This window comes from Triticum urartu, chromosome 4A (genome assembly GCF_056163025.1).
Source record: "Triticum urartu cultivar PI428250 chromosome 4A, HENAU_Tu73, whole genome shotgun sequence".
NCBI lineage: Eukaryota > Viridiplantae > Streptophyta > Magnoliopsida > Poales > Poaceae > Triticum > Triticum urartu.
Genome location: NC_141876.1, coordinates 387,645,778 through 387,663,377, shown reverse-complemented (window position 1 = coordinate 387,663,377; position 17,600 = coordinate 387,645,778). Strand labels below are relative to the sequence as shown.

General features: G+C 48.3%; 1 protein-coding gene across 1 annotated transcript; it reads right to left on the bottom strand.

Annotated features, from left to right (window-relative positions):
• Nucleotides 1-16,768: 16,768 nt before the first annotated feature.
• LOC147975927 (uncharacterized) lies at nucleotides 16,769-17,599 on the bottom strand. The gene has a single exon (XM_087520651.1). The coding sequence runs from the start codon at nucleotides 17,597-17,599 to the stop codon at nucleotides 16,769-16,771; it is 831 nt and encodes a 276-aa protein (XP_087376777.1).
• Nucleotide 17,600: the final 1 nt, after the last annotated feature.

The following is a 17,600-nucleotide window of genomic DNA, read 5'->3' as shown; positions in this document are numbered from 1 at the left end:
CATATTCACCTCTCGGTTAATAACTTTCAATCGACTTTTGCTCTCAACATCAGCAAAAATCATCAAGGTGGAATTGACTTGAGGGTATCCGTCATCACTGTCCTCTTTGTCTTCAACCTTGTCTGACTCCTTTTCCTTACTCTTGGGCTGCTTGCCTTGGAACTGCTGGATCAAGAGTCGACACTGCCGAGTAGTATGTTTCGGGTAAATAAAATTACCCTCTTCATCTTTCTTCGTGTGGACGAGACACGGTAAATCCAACACATCATTTCCGTCCTGATCCTTAACCTTTTTGTGGTTCCAAGGCCCTTTAGGTTTTCCTTTAAACTTTCCCTGAGCTACAGCCAAGGCTTCCCCGGGAGCAGCTGGCTCGGCTTTCCGCTTCTGTTTCCGATTGGAATTCCCTCCGGTTTCTTGGGCGACTGACTTCAGCTTGCCGCTCCGGAGTCGATCCTCATCTTCACCATTAGCATACTTGGTGGCAATCTCCATCATACGATTCAGGGACATCTCTCCGGTTCGACCGAATTTCAAACTCAGTTCTCTGTACTTGACACCCTCCTTGAAAGCACAAACTGCTTGGTGGTCAGGCACATTCTCCACCAAGTGATGTAACGTGATCCACCTTTGGATGTAATCCCTCAAAGTTTCATTTGGCTTCTGTACACAAGACCGCAGTTCTGTCAGCCCTGCCGGTCACTTGCACGTGCCTTCGAATGTGGTGACGAACACTCGGGAGAGATCCTCCCAAGTGTAAATGCTACTAGGCGCCAACTGGTTCAGCCACGCTCTGGCCAAGCCCTCTAACATGAGAGGCAGGTGCTTCATGGCCACTTCATCATTGCCGCCGCCGATCTGGATGGCCACTCGATAATCTTCCAGCCAAGTATCGGGCTTTGACTCGCCAGTGAACTTACTAACTCCAGTCGCCAACCTAAAGTTGGGAGGAATCACAGCGGCCCTGATGGCTCGACTAAAGCACTCTGTCCCCGATACATGCACTCTGCTGTTGGTAGGAGCGTCTCTGTCGTGACCCTCTCGGTGCCCTGTTCCGGTCGACCAAACCTTGAATGAGAATGGATCTCGCGTCAAAGCCTGGCCCTCTGGGGTCGACCGAAACCCTTCGCCCACCACTATGAGTGCGCCTGTCATCCTGCTGACGAGGCACATACGACATGCTCCTCGGGGGAGGCGTGGGCACTTGACGCCGACCGTCACGACCGACTCGATGTTCATACTGCTCATGGTTCCCATACTGGTCACGCCGGTCTCCACGTCCCTCACGCCTCGGGGGCGATCTCGGGCTGTGAGCCGACTGGACTGTGTCCATGGCAATGGATCTGCTATGAATCCTGTTCCGCGACTGAGAAACAGCGGAATTCTGATCTCCTGCTGCCCGGAGCAACGCTCTAATCTGCAGCAAGCCTCTGCCAGCCTCCGACTGGGAAGGCTGAATCGACTCTGCTACGCAGGCTGCAGCTACTAAATTCTGAATCGGAGTTCGATATACCTGCGGGGGCGGGAAGAGCTGACGTCGACTGGATTCGGGAACCCGTTGTCGCGCACGCTTGTCGAGTGCTCGTTGGAGGTTTTCCAGTCGAGTGCGCTCGGCCAGATTCGCCAGGCGTGCGTCCTCCAAGGCGCGAGGCTCGGGGGTTTCTCCAATGATAGGAGTGTGCAGTGCATCCATGTTCCGGCGGTGAAGTTCTTCTCTTTGCAGTGACGAGAGGCTCGGGAAGATACTCCTCATGGGGATGTGACGGGTCGCCTCCACCCGCGCCTCCTTCGGCGCGGGGAAAACCAGGAGGACTAGGTGGTCCATCGGTCATCAGAACCTCCGCCGCCGAATCGCTACTGTCGCACTCGGATGCGGTCTCTGCGGGGCCAGTCGACAGATCGAACAGGCCGTAGAGGGATTCGTCGGGCTCGATCGCCGCGACTTGAGGGGCGGCCGACTGACGTGCCACCGCGTGCCTCACCCACCGCTGAAGTCTCGACCGACCGGAGCGCTGGTGCCAGTGGGAAATAGGGAGGGAGGACAGCACAGAAGCCGACCGGTAGGGGGTCGATAGTTGTCGCAGGAGAACGCCGCGGACGCACGCACTGAAGTGTGTTGCCCCGCGAGCAGGCAGTGCATCCACGTCGAGCGGAGCCTCCTGGAGCCAAGCAGAGTCGTCGACGATGAACGTGAGCGCGCCGAGACGGATGATTCGGGTCGGAAAAAAGTTGCAACTTCTCCAACAAACGCTAAAACACCAGCCCCATGGTGGGCGCCAACTGTCGTGGTTCTAACTCTGACAGTGATGTAGGGGGGTATGTATGGAGAGGCTAGATCTCAGCTATGGAGGAGTTGTAAGAACACACAAGGATTACGAGTTCAGGCCCTTCTCGGAGGAAGTAATAGCCCTACGTCTCGGTGCCCGGAGGCGGTCGACTGAATTATGTGTGTATGAATAACAGGGGTGCGAACCCCTGATATTGAGGAGGGGGCTGGCTTATATAGAGTTCGCCAGCCCTCTCCAGCCCTTAGTAATGCAGGGTTTTAAAGTACATTAAGACTGGGGGGTTACTGGTAACGCCCTAATAAAGTGCTATGATGACCATAAAAGCTACTTAATGACCGACCGTTTGCGTGCGGGGTGACTTTAGATCTCCTGGCAGTCGAGTGGTTGGATCTTGGTCGAGTGATTGCTTCGTGGTCGAGTGTCTTGAATCCGTCGAGTGGGATACCTCCAAATTGATTGAAAGGTGACTTCTTCTAGGGATGTCCTTGGGTAGGGTACTTAGGACAGGTCCATGCCCCTACCCTAGGTACATAGCTTCATCAAGCCGTGCCCGCGGTTATGGGCAGATGGGAATTTGTTAACGTCCGGTTGTAGAAAACCTGAAGTTGACCTTAATTAAAATACATCAACCGCGTGTGTTACCGTGATGGTCTCTTCTCGGCGGAGTCCGGGAAGTGAACACGGTGTTGGAGTTATGCTTGACGTAGGTTGTTCTAGGATCACTTCTTGATCATAGTTTTCTCGATCGTGCTTTGCCTTCTCTTCTCGCTCTCATTTGCGTATGTTAGCCACCATATATGCTAGTCGCTTGCTGCAGCTCCACCTCATACCTTTTACCTTACCCATAAGCTTAAATAGTCTTGATCGCGAGGGTGTGAGATCGCTGAGTCCTTGTGACTCACAGATACTTCCAAAACAAGCCTGTAGGTGCCGTTGAACCGTGCCGGTGACGCAACTGAGCTCAGGAGTAGCTCGATGAAGACTTTGTCCGTTGTGTTGTTTCATTCCAGTTGATCAGTAGTGGAGCCCAGTTGGGGTCGACCGGGGACCTTGTCGCATTTGGGGTTCTTCTTTTATTTTGGTTCCGTAGTCGGACCTTGATTGTATTTGGATGATGTAATGCTTTATTCATGTATTGTGTGAAGTGGCAATTGTAAGCCAACTATGTATCTCTTTCCCTTATGTATTACATGGGTTGTGTGAAGATTACCCCACTTGCGACATTGCTTTCAATGCGGTTATGCCTCTAAGTCGTGCTTCGACACATGGGAGATATAGCCGCATCGAGGGCGTGACAAGTTGGTATCAGAGCCTTCCCCGACCATAGGAACCCCATTGCTTGATCGAACTAGCAGCCGAGTTGAGTCTAGAAAAATGTTTTGAGTCTTTTAGGAATTATATATCGGAGAGTTCAGGAATTCTTTTTACTCCCCAGTCCCTTCATCGCTCTAGTAAGGGATCCTGACGTAGAGTTTTGACTCTTCTCTTCTCAATTTTTCACAAAAAATTTTTAGGATCACACGGGTATCTTGGAATCGTTCCGATCGATTTGTGACGAGAACATTGTTCTTGGTGCCTCCTGTCATTTAGGGTTTGTGGCAGTGTCCCGGGGAGTTGAGCTCCGAGGTGTTGTCGTCACAATTTTATCGTTGCAGTTCTGGAATACCTGAGTTTAGTTCGCCGACATCGAAAATCTCTTTTATGCAGTTGTTGGTGAGATAACCTCGATGCCACCCAGTACTAGGGCGGGAGTTCGGGAATATTGCCATAACTTTTATAACAGATGCTTTTCGAAGGTTGAGGTAGATGATTTCCGAAGGTTTCTTGGTTATGTGTTGAAGGATGGATACAGCTGGATGTAGGATTTGCTAGTTTTGGGTGAGATATTATGCTTCCCCTGTATCCCCAACACCTGAATGCATATCCGGAAAGTTTTGGGAGTTTATAAGTGGGAATTCAAGTAGCTCTTAGGATATCTTTCCGACAGGTGTATGATATGAAATTGGGGTTCGACGTCTAGTGGTCCGCCTATTCACGGTCGGTTTTACAGTGGTCTCGTTGTGTCTTAAAGAGTCCTTGGCTATGCCGACTCAGGGACGCTTCGTATGTCATGTGCACTGCCTTGTACATGATGGTGCTGTACGATCGAGCCCGTGTAGGCCCCACCACGAAAATTTCGGACGAAATTTCGATCATATGTTTGTTCTGGCTTATTCCGCAAGCCAATCCTTTGTTTTGTTTTGAGTTGTGGTATTTGAGTTGCTTCGAAGTCAAATGTTGATTCCATACCTTCTCTAAACGGTGTTCTCATACTCCGATGTGAATACCAACCCTTCTTGATAATTGAGATTGACATGTCAATCCTTTTCAATCGGTGTGTCTCTCGTCAAGTGGATCCGATCACTTCAACACTCGCAAGATCAATTATCAGTTTTTCTCAACAGTGTTTGTTTCATCCGTCTCCAAGTTGCCTTTGTTTTTCCCGCCCACCCACCCTTTTTCCTCAAGGACTCAGATTTCTTAATCAAGTATCCTTTTATTCATGAGAAGTCTCTCCATTCTTTTTCCTTCATGTTTTTACCCGGTGTTTCTCATGAAGATGCTCTACTCGTTCGTCATTCTTCATTCTTTTCATCTCCGATGGTTTCAAATCAAGTTTTCGGTGTTGACCATATCCTTTTCCTCGTTTCAAATATCTTCTCGTGCCGGTGCACCTCATTTGTCATTCCATTTCTCGCTATTCATTTGTTCCGAAGTGCTAAAGATATCTCAAGGCTCGTCTTGTCATTCAAGAGCCGTTCAACTTATTTCGATGTTGTTATCTCATTCAAGCCGTTTAATTCAACCGGTGCTATCCCCTTTTCAAGCAATCATTTCAACGGTGTTTCTTTTCAGTGGGCCCTAACCCACAGGTCTTTTTCCAGGATCTTACCTGACTCTTCTTATTTTCCCGGAGCTACCATCAAATTCTTTTCGAAGTTTGACGTAAGAATGAATTGTCATCAGTCAAATGCCTTTCTCCAAGATCTTTCAAATTCTTTTTATCGTTGGCTCAACTTTTCCATTTTTTTATTCCCGTGTGCCTCAATAATTCTTGGTGGTGTTTCTCGTTGTCATTCTCATCATTTGAAGATCGAAGAAGATTTTTCTGTCAATCTTGCTCTTTTCTCTTCAAGATTCGTGGTTCTAGCTTGTTGCCATCCTCTCATAATTATTTTCGATTGTGGGAATTCTTTTCACCCATCCGGAGTAATTCAAGAGTCTTCTCAGTTTGTTATCCAGAGTCCATCAATTCAGGTTTATTCATTCTCAACTGTCAGTTATCATTCTCCTATCTTACCGGTGCATCAGTCAAGTATTCTCTAATCAGTTCATGAACTATTCGTCCTCTTGTATCTAAATTCTCTCAAGTATCTTCGTTCATTTCATAATTCTTCCCGGTGATTCTTTATCTTTTCTGCGTTCATTTTCAATTCTTACAGTGGTTTGCTCACGATGCTCTTCCGTTGCTATGGTATTAATTTATCCGTTGCCACAATCCTACCGGTGTTTCGTTGAAGACCTTATCAAGTTATCGATATCTCTCTTAATCCTTTCTACGAGAATAAGTAGTATGTCAAATCCGTTGCTCGTCATCAATTTAATTGGTGAAGGATAAGCATAATGTAATTCTTATTCTTGTTTCATCGAGTGAACTCAATTCCCTATTCCGGAGGCTCATCAAATTCTCGGTTTCACTTGATTCATCTTTATTTTCCGGAGTTCCAAGCTCTTTCAATTATATCATTTCAAAGCTTCATCTAATCATTGCAAGGCTTCAATCTTATTCTTTTCATCCTACACTTCCTTTTGATCATTCTTTTATTACCGGAGTTCTTCACGAAGGCTCAACATGATCTTTTGCAAGGATACTTTTCATTCTTCAATTGTTCTTCAAGATTTCTCTCGGAGCTAAGATCTGCCAAGATATTACTCTAAAATAAACATGGTGCCCAACACATGTTTCGTCTGAGGAGTTCAAGCCTTCTTCATCTTGCATTCCGAAGTGCAATTCTTTCTACCGTATCATTTGAGGTGGTGCTATGTCATTCTTCATAATTTGAGTTCATATTTCATGATTCACATGTTGTCAAGAATGAGATATCTTAAATCCATCAATCTCTTCATTGGAGTTACCTTGGGTTATATTTCACCTAAAGCCTTCCGTAAGGATGTTGCTATTTATGGTGCTTATAAATGACCCTAGTTCTTCATTTATCCTCCCGATGAAATGAGTTTCTCGTTTCCTTGTTGATATCAATTCAAATCCATTGTTTTCTGTTAGTGGCAGAATTTTCACCTCATAGTTTTGAGATGTTCTCCATAAGCCCACTACAAGCTTACTCTTTTTCATTGTTGTTTTTACCAACAACTCCGTTTCGAACCTTCTCCTAAAGATGCTTTTGCAAGATCATTTGAGGTAGAAGATATTGTTTTCTCCTCCATTCATTCCATTTCGTCCTCTCATTTCTTCCGGAGGCGTTGTGATGTTGCTCTTTTCTCTCATCATCTCGCATGGTGTTCTTTTCGTTCTTACCCATTTAACCGGAGTTTTGTGCCCCTTTGCTCAAATCCTTTTCATCCTATCAAGTTTTGCATCTCTTTTCAATCGGAGTGCTTTCAACTTTGTTCTTCCTCGTTCCTCTTTCCTAATGGAGTGCTTTCAACTTCGCTCATCTCCGTTGTATTTTTTTTTCTTTTCTCGAAATGGCTTAACCTTTTCAAGGTTCTTTGGTTTCACTCGTTTGTCAAAGAAGCAACTTAGCTTTACCTCTTCTCTTTCTCTTCTGTTTTTCCTTCCGGTGCCATTCTAGATCTCGGGACGAGATCCTCTCGTAGTGGTGGAGTGTTGTGACACCCCGAGACCGATGTGCCAAGTGTCGTCCAGTTATTCGCTGTTGTTGCCTCGTCATTTGCTTGCGTGTCATGCATTTCATATCTTTGCATCATGTGCATTGCATCATGTCATAAATCTTTTGCATCTCAACTAAATAATTTGTGTGGATCTTTGATCCATTTAAATCGAGGGAAGAGTGACTTCTCTTTATAACTTTATCCTCCTAATATTTAGGGAGTTATTATAAATATTCCATTAATTTGGAATCATCGTAACACACGTGCAAAATAATTCCCATGTCTATTCCTCTTCGATTTTGACCTTCAAACCTTGCCAATATCTCTCATCTCTTTTCTCGAGGCTCCTCCTAAAACCTCAACATTTTTGGACACCTCTTATTCCTAGCCCTTGTTCAAACCATTTGAATTAAATTCAAATGATTTTGAATTAAATCCTTGCGATCATGCCTCTCCTATTTTTCTTGGAACCAGCGCATTTTTGCGAGTTCGGGAATATTATTTGCGTGCGCTAATTCTTTCCCTATCCCTCTCTTTCTTTTCGTCTCTCCAATTCTTTTCTGTTAAAGGAAATATGAGAGAGAGAGAGAAGAGAGATAGCACAGGCCGGCCCAACCTCCAGCGCAGGCCCATTTGCCCCTCCAAGGCCCAGCCATCCCACCTACACCTAACCCTAGCCCACACCCTCTGGACGATCCTCTCTCCCCCTTCGTTTCCTGCTTGTGCCGCCAGGAGAGGATCGCTCGCACCCGACTCCCTCTCCCTCTCCATTCGCTCGATCTCCCCACCTCTCGCTCCCGTGTCCGAACCACCTGCGCCTCCCTCTCTCTCGCTCACGCCGAGCCCCTCCACTCCTTCTTCCAGCAAGGCCCCGCACCACTCGTCCCAATTTTGGCCGAAGCTCGCCGGAGCCACAACACCGGTGTGACGCCCGGATAATTAGGCTACAGTAATCCCACGTTAACGATGCCACGTCACTTTGATTACTGTTAGTAATCTCGCGTTAGTTCGAAACCGAGTCAAATTCAAAATCAAAATCAAGCAAACAATAAAAGTTTTTCAAATATGAAAACTAAAATGTTCAATAAATAGTAGATAAATCAGAGGCTATGATAAAATTGTAAACAACATTATTGAAATTTGATAAGTGACTTAAACAACCTCAAACGGTGGCTGAAAACATTATTTACTAACCTTTTTATTAATAAAAAAATAAATATGAAATGATAATTACCCCAAACTAGTTTTTGGTGGTAGGATATATTGTGTTGTGAATTGTGGGCCAACTCTCATATTTTACAAAACTCATTTGGTGCCCAAACAATTAGCCAAAACAGAAGAGAAAATAAATAAAAGAAAGGAAATACAAAAAAGACAAAACAACAAAAAAAAAGAGAAACCCCCTGCCCCCTGGGCTTCGGCCCGGCAGGCCGCACGCCCCCCTCCTTGGGCCTCAGCCCAACCTGGCAAAGGCCGCCAGGCCGGCCCACCTCACTCCCCTTATCCACCCCACCGAAACCCTAGCCACCACTGACCGCACCCACTCCCCCCACTCGTCCCACTTCTCCCCTTCTACGGTGCCTCCCCGATCCAGATCGGGATCGGAGGCACCCGGCCCCGCGCCCCGCTCGATCACCGCAGCGCCACCCTCCCGGTCTCCTTCCTCCCCCTCCAACACCGCGCCATCCTCCCCGACGCCGCTGCTCGACCACCGCGCGACCCGCCGCCATCGCGCCCAACCCCGACGCAAGCGCCCATCCCCGACGCCCCTGGCACCATCACTTCGGGAGGTGATCACGGGCATATACAATTTACTTTACACAGTTACCTTAACTGTGATACTGTTCGGAGATGGGGGCTGAAGGGGCAGGTGGCTCCATCCAGGTAGTGGTGGGCCTGGGTTCCCGACGGCCCCCGACTGTTACTTTGAGGCGGAGCGACAGGGCAGGTTGAGACCACCTAGGAGAGAGGTGGCCTGGCCCTGGTCGGCGTTCGCGGATACTTAACACGCTTAACGAGATCTGGGTATTTGATCCGAGTTTGGCCATTTGGTCTATACGCACTAACCATCTACGCGGGAGTAGTTATGGGTATCCCGACGTCGTGGTATCAGCCGAAGACTTCGTGACGTCAGCGACTGAGTGGCGCGCGCCGGATTGGACCGTAAGCCTGCTCTTGTATTAAGGGGGCTAGTTCTGCTTCCGGCCGCGTCCGCAACGTGCAGGTGTGCTATGGGCGATGGGCCTAGACCCCTGTGCGCTTAGGTTTAGACCGGCGTGCTGACCTCTCTGTTGTGCCTAGGTGGGGCTGCGACGTGTTGATCTTCCGCGGCCGGGCATGACCCAGGAAAGTGTGTCCGGCCAAATGGGATCAAGCGTGTTGGGGTATGTGGTGCACCCCTGCAGGGAAGTTAATCTATTCAAATAGTCGTGATCTTCGGTAACAGGACGACTTGGAGTTGTACCTTGACCTTATGACAACTAGAACCGGATACTAAATAAAACACACCCTTCCAAGTGCCAGATATAACCTGGTGATCGCTCTCTAACAGGGCGACGAGGGGAGGATCATCGGTTAGGGTTATGCTATGGGATGCTACTTGGAGGACTTCAGTCTACTCTCTTCTACATGCTGCAAGACGGAGGCTGCCAGAAGCGTAGTCTTCGACAGGATTAGTTATCCCCCTCTTATTCTGGCATTCTACAGTTCAGTCCACATATGATACCCTTATTCCACTTGATACCCATGCATATGTAGTGTAGCTCCCTGCTTGCGAGTACTTTGGATGAGTACTCACGGTTGCTTTCTCCCCCTTTTCCCCCTTTTCCTTTCTTTCTGGTTGTCGCAACCAGATGCTGGAGTCCAGGAGCCAGACGCCACCTTCGACGACAACTCCTACTACACCGGAGGTGCCTACTACTACGTGATGCCCGCTGACGACGACCAGGAGTAGTTAGGAGGATCCCAGGCAGGAGGCCTGCGCCTCTTTCGATCTGTATCCCAGTTTGTGCTAGCCTTCTTAAGGCAAACTTTTTTAACTTATGTCTGTACTCAGATATTGTTGCTTCCGCTGACTCGTCTATGATCGAGCTCTTGTATTCGAGCCCTCGAGGCCCCTAGCTTGTAATATGATGCTTGTATGACTTATTTTATTTGTAGAGTTGTGTTGTGATATCTTCCCGTGAGTCCCTGATCTTGATCGTACACGTTTGCGTGTATGATTAGTGTACGGTCCAATCGGGGGCGTCACAACCGGCCGTCACCGGACCTCCTCCTCGGCTCCACCCTGCCGGCTACCGGCGCCTCCGCCTCACCCTCAATACACCACCGCCTACAGTGAAAGTCGCCGGCCTCTCCTTCTTCCTCCCGTGCACCTCCCTCTCCCGCAAGGACGCCCCTCGCCTTGCCGCAGCCGAGCTGCGCCACGGCGCCAACCGGTGCTGGCCTTGACCTCCTCACCTGCTGTCAAGCTCCAGGAGCTGCTGCTGCTCCCTGCATCGCCGCGCCCTCAAGTGCATCGTCTCCCGCAGCCGGTCTAGGAGCTCCTTCACGCCTTGCTGCCGCTGTCCTTCTACCGAGGCCACTGGGGCATGCCCGCAGTCACCCAGCGCCGCCTTGCGCCGCTCCTCTTCCTCGCGTGACCCGAGGCCCCTTGTGCTGTTTTGTGTTGGACGTCAAGGCCACCAAGTTCGACTACGGGTATTCGCCAAGTACCATTCGGATACCGCCAATTTTGACTACCACACGGTTACGCCAAGTTCATGTACGAAATGTGTACATCTACTCCGTCAAGACCCGGACCGACAAGTACCCCAACGTCATGTGTACAACGACCATCGCCAAAGACCCGGATAGCAAAACGTCAAGTACCTGTGACCGAAGAACGCCATGTACCTCTCCGAAAAACGAACATGTACCACTACGTCCGAAGACCTCGAAACCGTCAAGTCCGACAACGATTGTGCACAACTACCGACGACGTGCATGTTGCCAAGTACCCTATCCGGATCGTCATGTTCCACTACCGTCGGCGAGATCGCGAGAACCTCTACCGTCGACCCTAGAGCGTGCGAGAACGTCTACTTCCACTACCGCCGTCGCGAGAACGTCTACTTCCCTCTACGAACGAGAACCGTCCCCTTCACACGCTTCAAAGGTATAACCCCGAGACGATCGTCCGAGAACGAATGCTTGTGTCGTATGAGATGCACCCTTTGTCTGCACCGTGTCCGGAGTGTCTCTCGCTTCCATGCCATCGACTCGTGGGACACCCAGAATCCGGGAGCGCCCCACCATCTTTTGCATGCATCCGCACACTTCTCCTTTGCATCGGTATCTCAATCGAGTTACCGGAACCGGAACGTTGCCATGGCACCATTTCCGTTATCGTCGCCGTGGCACCCTTTCTTTCTGCCACGATGACAAATGCTCCATATTATTCTCATGTCAACTTTAAATTAAAATTGCATAAACTTGTTCATGCCATCCGCATCATGATAACCACTTCAAGAATGTTTAAAGTGTTGTTTGCATTAAATTACTAATGCATATGGGGATTTACTGGGTTTGTTGTTTGTTATATCCGGCCCCATTTAAATTGTTTAGATGGTATAGTTTTCTTATGTTTCACCTCTTGACATGCTTAACAACATTTAATATTGTTGGGTACATAAACGAGATCGAACTAAATAACTTGAATGTGGTGTTTCGTCAATATGTAACGGAGTTTCATGTTGAGCTCCACTTAATTTGTAGGACTGTTTGTGCATTTTGCCATGCCATGCTTCTTTAAACCGGACATGCATCCTACTTGGTTGTGCATCATGCCATGTTGTTGTAGTGGTTGTTTACTATGTTGTTTGCTTTCTTTCCGGTGTACTTCTTCTTGGTAATCCGGTAACGTCGCGTTTGTGAGGAACTGTTCGACTACGTCCATTTGTCTTCTTCATGGACTCGTTCTTCTTCCTTGCGGGATTTCAGGCAAGATGACCATACCCTCGAAATCACTTCTATCTTTGCTTGCTAGTTGCTCGCTCTTTTGCTATGCCTATGCTGCGATACCTACCACTTGCTTGTCATGCCTCCCATATTGTTGAACCAAGCCTCTAACCCACCTTGTCCTAGCAAACCGTTGTTTGGCTATGTTACCGCTTTGCTCAGCCCCTCTTATAGCGTTGTTAGTTGCAGGTGAAGATTGAAGTTTGTTCCTTGTTGGAACATGTAGATGTTGTTCCTTGTTGGGACATGTTTACTTGTTGGGATATCACAATATCTCTTATCTAATTAATGCACCTATATACTTGGTAAAGGGTGGAAGGCTCGGCCTTATGCCTGGTGTTTTGTTCCACTCTTGCCGCCATAGTTTCCGTCATATCGGTGTTATGTTCCCGGATTTTGCGTTCCTTACGCGGTTGGGTATAATGGGAACCCCTTGACAGTTCGCCTTGAATAAAACTCCTCCAGCAAGGCCCAACATTGGTTTTACCATTCGCCACCTAGACTTTTCTTTCCCTTGAGTCGGCCGGCTCAAGGGTCATCTTTATTTAAACCCCCGGGCCAATGCTCCTCTGAGTGTTGGTCCACCTTGTCAGCCGCCGGTGGCCACCAGGGGCAACTCTGGGCTGGCCTACCGAAAGTTTGGACAATCCGGTGTGCCCTGAGAACGAGATATGTGCAGCTCCTATCGGGATTTGTCGGCACATTCGGGTGGCTTTGCTGGTCTTGTTTTACCATTGTCGAAATGTCTTGTAACCGGGATTCCGAGTCTGATCGGGTCTTCCCGCTAGAAGGAATATCCTTCGTTGACCGTGAGAGCTTGTGATGGGCTATGTTGGGACACCCCTGCAGGGATTTGAACTTTCGAAAGCCGTGCCCGCGGTTATGGGCAGATGGGACTTTGTTAACATCCGGTTGTAGAAAACCTGAAGTTGACCTTAATTAAAATACATCAACCGCGTGTGTTACCGTGATGGTCTCTTCTCGGCGGAGTCCGGGAAGTGAACACGGTGTTGGAGTTATACTTGACGTAGGTTGTTCTAGGATCACTTCTTGATCATAGTTTTCTCGATCGTGCTTTGCCTTCTCTTCTCGCTCTCATTTGCATATGTTAGCCACCATATATGCTAGTCGCTTGCTGCAGCTCCACCTCATACCTTTTACCTTACCCATAAGCTTAAATAGTCTTGATCGCGAGGGTGTGAGATTGCTGAGCCCTTGTGACTCACAGATACTTCCAAAACCAGCCTGCAGGTGCCGTTGAACCGTGCCGGTGACGCAACTGAGCTCAGGAGTAGCTCGATGAAGACTTTGTCCGTTGTGTTGTTTCATTCCAGTTGATCAGTAGTGGAGCCCAGTTGGGGTCGATCGGGGACCTTGTCGCATTTGGGGTTCTTCTTTTATTTTGTTTCCATAGTCGGACCTTGATTGTATTTGGATGATGTAATGCTTTATTCATGTATTGTGTGAAGTGGCGATTGTAAGCCAACTATGTATCTCTTTCCCTTATGTATTACATGGGTTGTGTGAAGATTACCTCACTTGCGACATTGCTTTCAATGCGGTTATGCCTCTAAGTCGTGCTTCGACACGTGGGAGATATAGCCGCATCGAGGGCGTGACATGAGTCCACCATACCTACCTATATACAGTATCTACCTGCCATTCCAAGTAAATTTGTATGTGCCAAACTCTAAACCTTCAAATAAATATCCTATTTTGTATGCTCGAATAGCTCATGTATCAACTAGGGCTGTCCGTATCTTCTATGTTAGGCAGGTTATTCTCAAGAGGAGTGGACTCCGCTCCTCACTCACGAGAAAAATGGTTGGTCACCGGGATGCCCAGTCCCATGCTTTATGCAAATCAAATCAAAATAATTGCAAACAAAACTCCCCCTGGGACTCTTGTTAGTTGGAGGCACTCGTTGTTTTGAGCAAGCCATGGATTGATGCTTGTTGGTGGGGGGGGGGAGTACACACTTTACCATTTTGTTTGGGAACCGCCTATAATGTGTGTAGCATGGAAGATATTGTCATCTCTTGGTTGTTATGTTGACAATGAAAGTATACCGCTCAAAATATTATTCACCTCTATTTCAAAATCGAGCTCTGGCACCTCTACAAATTCCCTGCTTCCCTCTGCGAAGGGCCTATCTATTTACTTTCATGTTGAGTCATCATCCTCTTATTAAAAAGCACCAGTTGGAGAGCACCACTATCATTTGCATTCATTACTGTTAGTTTACATTGAGTATGACTTGACTGGATCTCTTTTATCATGAATTACAATGTCTAGTCAGTCCTTTATCTTTAAAGGTGCTCTGTATTTATGTTTTGCGGTCTCAGAAAGGGCTAGCGAGATACCATCTTGTTATATCATATTATGATTGTTTTGAGAAAGTGTTGTCCTCCGAGATTAATTATTATTGCTCGCTAGTTGATTATGCCATTGATATAAGTAAACTTGAGACCTAAGCGTTATTGTGAATGTGGTTAGTCATAATATTTGATGAAAACTTGAATGCTGGCTTTAAATATTTACAACAACAAGAGCAAACCGAGTTTGTAAAAGTTTTTCTTTATCACTTTCAGTTTATCAACTGAATTGCTTGAGGACAAGCAAGGGTTTAAGCTTGGGGGAGTTGATACGTCTCCATCGTATCTACTTTTCCAAACACTTTTACCCTTGTTTTGGACTCTAACTTGCATGATTTGAATGGAACTAACTCGGACCGGCGTTGTTTTCAGCAGAATTACCATGGTGTTATTTATGTGCAGAAACAAAAGTTCTCGGAATGACCTGAAACTTCACGGAACAACTTTTCTGAAATAATAAAAAATCCTTGCAAAAGATGAAGGCCAGGGGGCCCACCACCTGTCCACGAGGGTGGGGGCGCGCCCCCCTACCTCGTAGGCCCCCTGGAGCTCCTCCGACCTCAACTCCAACTCTATATATTTGGTTTCGGAGAGAAAAAATCAGAGAGAAGGATTCATCACGTTTTACGATACGGAGCCGCCGCCAAGCCCTAAAACCTCCCGGGAAGGCTGACCTGGAGTCCGTTCGGGGCTCCGGAGAGGGGAATCCGTCGCCATCATCATCAACCATCCTCCATCACCAATTTCATGATGCTCACCGCCGTGCGTGATTAATTCCATCGTAGGCTTGCTAGACGGTGATGGGTTGGATGGGATCTATCATGTAATCGAGTTAGTTTTGTTAGGGTTTGATCCCTAGTATCCACTATGTTCTGAGATTGATGTTGCTATGACTTTGTTATGCTTAATGCTTGTCACTAGGGCCCGAGTGCCATGATTTCAGATCTGAACCTATTATGTTTTCATCAATATATGAGAGTTCTTGATCCTATCTTGCAAGTCTATAGTCACCTATTATGTGTTATGATCCGTTAACCCCGAAGTGACAATAATCGGGATACTTACCGGTGATGACCGTAGTTTGAGGAGTTCATGTATTCACTATGTGTTAATGCTTTGGTCCGGTACTCTATTAAAAGGAGGCCTTAATATCCCTTAGTTTCCATACCCCGCTGCCACGGGAGGGTAGGACAAAAGATTTCATGCAAGTTCTTTTCCGTATGCACGTATGACTATATTCGGAATACATGCCTACATTACATTGATGAACTGGAGCTAGTTCTGTGTCACCCTATGTTATGATTGTTACATGATGAACCACATCTGGCACAATTCTCTATCTCCGATCCATTGCCTATGAGCTTTCCATATATTGTTCTTCGCTTATTTACTTTTCCGTTGCTATTGCTATCATCACTACAAAATACCAAAAACATTACTTTTGCTATCATAACCTTTTGCTACCGTTACCACTACTATCATATTACTTTGCTACTAAACACTTTGCTGCAGATACTAAGTTTCCAGGTGTGGTTGAATTGACAACTCAGCTGCTAATACTTGAGAATATTCTTTGGCTCCCCTTGTGTCGAATCAATAAATTTGGGTTGAATACTCTACCCTCGAAAACTGTTGTGACCCCCTATACTTGTGGGTTATCAGTCACATCGGTGCAGAACCCTCCGGGAGCGAGCATCCTTAACAGAGAAACCGAGAGCGTCAAACTCAATAGTGACAGGATTTTCACGAGTAAGAGTACGAACAGAACAGAGGTTTTTAATTAAAGATGGTGAAACGAGCACATTATTGAGGGTTAAAGAAGAAGAGGGTAACGGAAGGGAGGATGAACCATGATGAGTGATGGGAAGAGAGCTCCCATCACCAACCATGATGCGCGAGGAGAAGGGATAGGGGGAGGCATGAGATAAGATACCGGGGTTAGAGGCCATGTGAGCAGCGGCGCCGGTGTCCATGTACCAATCGCCGCCTCCGTTGTAGGTGCTCGGCGAGGGGGCAACATGGAGGGCAGAGAGGAGCGTCGGGTCATAGACAGGAGGAGCGCCACCATATGCACCATAGCCCGGAGGGCCGCCGTACGCCGAGGGAACCAGCGTGGTCAACAGCGCTTGAGGATGAGTCGACCATGGTCCGAGTATACCCGGAGCCGGTGGGCGGGGAACGGGCATAGAGTAGGCATGCACGACGCCCGTCCATGGGTTATACCCCGAGAGCCAAGGCGGAGGAGGAGCAGCCGCGACGGGTGCGCGCGGGGGGGGGGGGGGGCGTTGTGTTGGAGTTGCGGCCCCGGCCCCCGCGACCCTTCTGCTTGCGGCCGCCAGAGGGTGCGGGCACGGGTGGCGGGGCAGGAACAGACGCGCGCGACCCCGACTGAGTTGGGGAAGCACCGTGGCCGGTGGCGATGCCAACGTGAAGAGCGGCGTGGGTGGCCTGCTGGGCGGAGTGGCGGAGGCGCTTCTCCTTCATACGAAGGTACGTGACCGCCTTCGCGTATGTCGGCGTGACGAGGGAGAGGTTGGCGGCGGACTGGCCAAGGTCGGGGTGGAGGTGCCGAAGGAGGTTGGTGAGGAGGACGGAGTCATCGATGTTCATGCCGACGTCGCGCAACTCGTCGGCGAGAACCTTCAGCCGCGTGCAATACTCATCGATCGAAAGATCGTTTTGTTGCATAGTGAAGAATTCACCTTGGAGGAAGACACGGCGTTGGAGCTGATTGTCGAGGAAGAGATTGCACAGCCGTGTCCACATGGCGTACGCCGAGGGGTCACGGGAGTTCACCATGTTGAAGAGGCCTGGAGAGATGGTGAGGAAGAGCCACTTGACGATGCAGGCGTCCACGGCAAGCCACTCGTCGTCGTCCTTCATCTCGCAGAAGTCGATGCTCCTATCAACGTGCTCGATGAGATGGCAGGAGCGGAACAAAAGCGCGAAGTAGGTGCGCCATGCGTTGTAGGACGGCGAGTCGAGGTCGAGGATGACGGGCACATGATCCTTGATGTGGAGCTCATTGAGACGATCCGAGGTGAACATG